This window comes from Mandrillus leucophaeus, unplaced genomic scaffold, assembly GCF_000951045.1.
Source record: "Mandrillus leucophaeus isolate KB7577 unplaced genomic scaffold, Mleu.le_1.0 Scaffold1, whole genome shotgun sequence".
NCBI classification, from domain to species: Eukaryota; Metazoa; Chordata; class Mammalia; order Primates; family Cercopithecidae; genus Mandrillus; species Mandrillus leucophaeus.
Genome location: NW_012098097.1, coordinates 15,694,109 through 15,699,498, shown reverse-complemented (window position 1 = coordinate 15,699,498; position 5,390 = coordinate 15,694,109). Strand labels below are relative to the sequence as shown.

General features: G+C 61.9%; 1 protein-coding gene across 1 annotated transcript in view; it reads right to left on the bottom strand.

Annotated features, from left to right (window-relative positions):
* Positions 1-5,390, bottom strand: part of HGS (hepatocyte growth factor-regulated tyrosine kinase substrate) — an 18,999-nt gene that overhangs the window by 3,803 nt on the left and 9,806 nt on the right. Inside the window, exons 9-18 of the mRNA XM_011994267.1 lie at positions 4,445-4,523; positions 4,275-4,373; positions 4,062-4,157; positions 3,175-3,213; positions 2,961-3,104; positions 2,806-2,865; positions 2,037-2,250; positions 1,528-1,700; positions 1,311-1,451; positions 1,060-1,234 (exon numbers count right to left, since the gene is read on the bottom strand). Of these exons, the coding sequence (XP_011849657.1) occupies positions 1,060-1,234; positions 1,311-1,451; positions 1,528-1,700; positions 2,037-2,250; positions 2,806-2,865; positions 2,961-3,104; positions 3,175-3,213; positions 4,062-4,157; positions 4,275-4,373; positions 4,445-4,523 (1,220 nt within the window). The remainder of the gene's footprint in view (positions 1-1,059; positions 1,235-1,310; positions 1,452-1,527; positions 1,701-2,036; positions 2,251-2,805; positions 2,866-2,960; positions 3,105-3,174; positions 3,214-4,061; positions 4,158-4,274; positions 4,374-4,444; positions 4,524-5,390) is intronic.

The following is a 5,390-nucleotide window of genomic DNA, read 5'->3' as shown; positions in this document are numbered from 1 at the left end:
GGCCTCCCAAAGTGCTGGGATTACAGGCTTGAGCCACCGCGCCCGGCCTTTTTTTTTTTTAATTAGCCAGGCATGGTGACGTAATCCTGTAGTCCCAGCTACTCAAGAGGCTGAGGCGGGAGGATTGCTTGAGCCCAGGAGGTGGAGGCTGCAGTGAACCAGGATCGTGGCACTGCATTCCAGCCTGGGTGACAGCAAGACTCTAAGAATAAACAGTGATGGCAGAGGAGTGTCACCTTTGAAAGAAAAAACAAACACATCTCCATGCTGCTGTGACCGACAATAAGGAGGAGAGCGGGCAGAGCACCTCCCGCCAGTGGAAAAACAACAGAATTAGAAAGCGCTATTTGGCAAACACCGTAATAAACACAGGCAACACTAGCAAAACAATGCTAGACCTTGAGGAGTCCAGAGTATTTGAAAAGCCTCCCCAAAGAGACATCTGATTACAAAGGGCAAGACAGTCACTTCACAGTGAAAATCCCTGGCAGACTCCGTCTCAGCCGAATGGCCAAGAACGGGACTGACAGGACGCATGTCACCTTCTGTGCCCCTCTGAGGAAAAGCACAGCCTTACGGTCACCGCATGGAGGCACCAGACAAACCTAAGCTGAGGACAGTCTGCCGAACGACAGGCCAGTGCTCTTGGGACAGTCGATGTCACAAAACACAAAGGCTGACTGGGAAACACTCTAGATTAAAGGCAAGTGGACGGAAGGCTGAATCCACGCAGCAGCGGGCGTGCTGTTTACAGGACACTACTGGGACAGTCCGTGAGGGCTGAGCCTGCTATAGACGACGATCGTCCTGCTGGTTTCAGGAAATGCTCGCTGTCGCGTTCAGGGGAGAGGGCAGCACCTGCCATGCATGGACTGAAACACGGCTCCAGCAGGAAAGCCTGTGTGAGTGCATTTGCGTGAAAACAGGAGAACGCAGGGATAACATTCACATCGGGGCAATTGGGAAAACCCTTCGCACCATTCTTACTGCTTTTCGGTAAATTCATTTAAAATAAAGACGAGGGAAAAAAGTGTGCTCTCTGCCCCAACCCGTCCTTACCAGCTGCGGTGCCGGGCATGCTGGCGTAGGGGCCCGCGGCAGGGGCCGGCTGGCTCATGTACACGCCATGCATGGGGGAGCCCTCCACCGAGCCAGCGGGGCTGAAGGTGCTGGGGAAGCTGGCTGGCCCCGAGGGCTGGTAGAGCACGCCTCCGGCCGCGGGCATGGCCTGGAGCTGCGGACAAAGGAGACAGTGGTGAGAGCTGGTCCTCAGCCCACGAGCCCCTGGGTGGCAAGAGGATGGCACCTACCTGGGCGTAGGGCAGGGGGAAGGCAGGCATCTGCGCACGCATCTGGACCGTCTGCTTCTGCTGCTCCAGCCGCAGCTGCCGCTCCTTCTCCTGCTCCTGCAGGCGCTGGATGGCCAGCTGCCTCTGCACCTCCAGGTACTCCTGTGCGGCAGAAAGGCGGTGGTTACACTGGGGGCTCCCCAGCCTGCCCCGGCCCATGGCTGGGCAGCCACCGCACCTGCTTCTTCTGCCGCATTATCTCCAGCTTCTGGGCCAGCTGGATCTGGCGCTGGCGCTCTGCCTCCTCGGCTGCCCGGCGAAGCTTCTCCCGGTGCTCTTCGCGCAGGGCACTCAACGCCCCCCGGGCATCACGGATCTGTGCCAGTTTGTCCTGCAGCCCCTCATAGTACACTGTGGGCAGACGACAGAGCAACCCTGACCGCTTCGGCACAGTGCCGAGAAGCTCCTGGGTGGAACAGACACGCAGACAGGCTGCCCTGTGCCCAACCTTCTGCAGAGGGCTCTGAAGGCCCTGGGCTCTAGGGGAGGCAGGCAGAGGGCTCTGGGCAGGGCAGGGCACGGCATGGTCATCACTGAGACCACCTCCCACTGAGACCCTCCGGAGGAGGCCACGGCCCCAGTGAAGGACTCACAAGAGCCCAGCATCCTCCGGGGAGGCCCTGGCCCAGGACGGCACTCACAACACCCGCTGCCCCCCAGCCAAGGACCCGTGGCACGGGCACCTACGCCTGCGCTCGTCCAGCTGGTTGAGCAGCTCCAGCAGCTGCGGGTGCATGCCGTTGATGGACTGGAAGAGCGAGAGCACGGCCGAGTCGTTGGTAATGCTGCGGCCCCGCATGTGGTTACTCTTCATGCGGTTCACGAAGGTGGTGACGGCGTTCTGCAGCGCCTTCAGGAACTGCTCGTGGCTCTCCTCGGACTCGCCGTTGTGGAACGGTGGCTGCAGGCAGAGCAGGGTTCTGGATGAGTGCAGCCACGCCCCAGCCAGCCTCCCCAGTGGGGCCTGGGACGGAGGCACCGGCTGCACTCAGGCCTGGAGCACAGTCCGTCTGCTCCTCATGGAAGCAACCCCTTCTGCAGCGGAGGAAGGCGAGGCCCTGGAGGCGGGGCCCTTGTCCAGCAGCACGCCCTGCTCAGGACGGAGCGGGCTCAGGGCCCCATGCCAGCTGCCTCCCTCTCCAAGGCCCTGTGCTCTGACAGCCAGCCAGCCCAGAAGCCCCAGGTAAGGCCAAGGCCTCATCTGGTGGTTCTAGACTGCTCTGGAATATTCAGGTCCATGTTAGGTCCACAGAGTGGCCCCAGCTCTGGACCACAGCCTGGTGCAGTTTCCACTGGGAGAGGCCACTAAGGGCAGGGCAGGCCGGGGCTGGGCTGGGGCAGACACCCTTGCTCTGGCACAGCCCTCTGGTTAGGGCAGGCACCTGTGCCATGTGCCTGGTGCTATGGGCCTGGAGGCCGTATTTTGCCCTGGCCCATGGAGGGAGCCATAGCTTACCTCACTAAAGGGGCCACCAGAGGGAGGAATGGGCTGAGAGTCTGTCTCCGGGAGGGGGTTCTGGAAGAGAGAGAATGAGTGGGGCCTCCGACCTGTCCCGCATCCACCCCTTCCAAGGGACCCTGCCACTAGGAACGCCGGGAGCAGCCCCTCACCTCCACCACAGTGGCGGGGGCTGCGTGCCCCTCCCCAGGCTGTGCAGCCGGCTCCGTCAGGGGCACGGGCGCCGATGGCGTGGGGCTCTTACGAGCCTCCTCCTGCTTCTTCTCCCAGTAGTTCCGGTTGAGATACCGCGCGAGCTGCAGGCAACAAGGGGGTCACTCCCAAGGCCAGAAACCGTGAGAGGACACACCTCACACCGGGCCTTACCTCAGGGTCGATGTCCTCAGCCAGAGGCGCCGACGAGTTCTGGGGAGAAAGGGGCATCTGAGTGTCACAGGCGACAGGACAGTTGCTCGGGCAGGGACAGGGATGGCCCCAGTGCGGCAGATCCTGGAGACCGGAGCTGCAGCCTGGGCCCTCCCTCCGTGCCCTCCTCTGGCTCCTGGCATCTCAGTGGCCATCTTTTCTCCTCTTCCGGATGCTCAGAGCTCCACAGAGGCAGGCGGCACTGCCGTCCTATGAGACTCCTACCCTTGCTACGGGAGGAACAGGGCAGCACCAGGCCAGCCCTGGGGCCTCAAGGTGGACACTGGACAGCCCCCATGGTCCTGCATGTGGGGCCCCGGCCAACAGCCTGGGAAGGAGGGGAAGAAGGGAAGGGGTGGCTCACCGGGGCAGAGCTGTTCTGAGCCCCTGGGCCTGCAGCGGCCTGGCCACTCCACAGAACCTACAAAATTACTTTCTCAACCTGCTGTCCCTGACCCAACCCCCTGCAACACAGGCGGCCTCTTCACCCGCCACTGAGAGTGGGGCTGAGGCCAGGGAGAGGCCATGTGGATGCCCCAGAAAGCAAGTCTTTCAGTTCCTGTGGGGCGGGAGGGTGTGGAAGAGACGGGATCTCACCAGCAAGGCGCCTTCCCCACAGCCTGTCCCATGTCCTCAGTCCCAAGGGCCAAACCAGGGACCGAGAGGAACGGGGGCCTGGAGCCCTGGGGCTCTGCCCTGATGTCTGTCCGTGTGCTAGGGCTGTCCTCTCTGGGAAGCCCGGGGACCCGCATCCCCTGCCAGCCCTACTGTATCAGCCCGGGGACCCACGTCCCCTATCAACCCTACTGCCTTCCGGGAGAGGCAGCTCCAGCCCGAGGGCCACTCACCACAGGTGAAGAGTATAGGCTGCTGGCGGGGGGCGCAGAGGAGGCCGAGGGCGTGGGCTCTGCCTTGGGGTACGAAGTGTACGTGGACTTCTGTCTCTGAGCCAGAATTAGGAGGGGCGTCACTCGGGTGCACGAGATGCCCCTCTGGCCCCACCGCAGCACATCCAGGGCAGCTGGGCCCTTCCTGAGGCTGCCCCGCCCCACCCGGCTTACCAGCCTCTCCTTCTCCTCTGCCTCCGACTGTGACAGCGCCAGGGCCAACTGCAGCTCCTCCTCCTCCTGCAGGGCCGTCTCATCCCTCTTGGGGGGCAGCTGAGGACAAGTGGCGGGGGTGAGGGGGGCCCCGGGGAAGATGTGCCCACGGGATGGACAGGGTTGAGTACCTGGGACTGCTGAGACAGGGGGCTGGTCAGGTACTCGGGGGGCAGCTCAGTGGTGGAAGTGGCCTTTCCTTCCGCTTTCCTGTGGGCACAAGGGATGCTGCAGGTGACCATGTGCTGACGCCACCCTGCCCCCGCCAAAGCTCTCAACTGCACTCCATGGGCTCCTCTAAGTGTCCCCACAGAGCGATGACAGTGGTCAAACAGTCACAGTGTCCCAATGGCCACACGCTAGAGCAGAGCAGGGCAGGACTCGAGGGCATCACAGCAGCCACAAGGGCTTGGGGGAGTCCCTCAGGGTAAGCCCCAGTTCCTCTCCTGAAAATGGACATTCAGGACACCAGCCAGGCCTGTGAAGACCTTCCTACAGCACTCGGGAAACCAAACACAGCACTGCCACTGTGGGATGGGCCCCACCCAAGAAGGGGCAGACAGGGCAGCACCTGTCATGCCCAGTAAGCTCTTCTGGGGCACCCCAGGCAGTCCAGGGGCCACAGGCTCACAGCATGGTCGCCAATTTCAAACCACACACGCTGACCTTCGATCTAGGGCTCTTTTCTTTTTTATTTTGTTTTTTGAGACGGAGTCTTGCTCCGTCGCCCAGGCTGGAGCGCAGTGGCGCGATCTCGGCTCACTGCAACCTCCACCTCCTGAGTTCAAGCAATTCTCCTGCCTCAGCCTCCCGAGTAGCTGGGACTACAGGAGCCCGCCACCACACCCAACTAATTTTTGTATTTTAAGTAGAGACAGGATTTCACCACATTGGCCAGGATGGTTTTGATCTCTTGGTCTCATGATCTGCCCACCTCGGCCTCCCAAAGTGCTGGGATTACGGGCGTGAGCCACCGCGCCTGGCCGGCCTGGGGCTCTCTTCTAAAAGAAAAGTCCGCGTGAGGCAGACCCACACAGTCCCCGGGCAGGGACATACCAGCCAGTGTGTGTGTGTGTG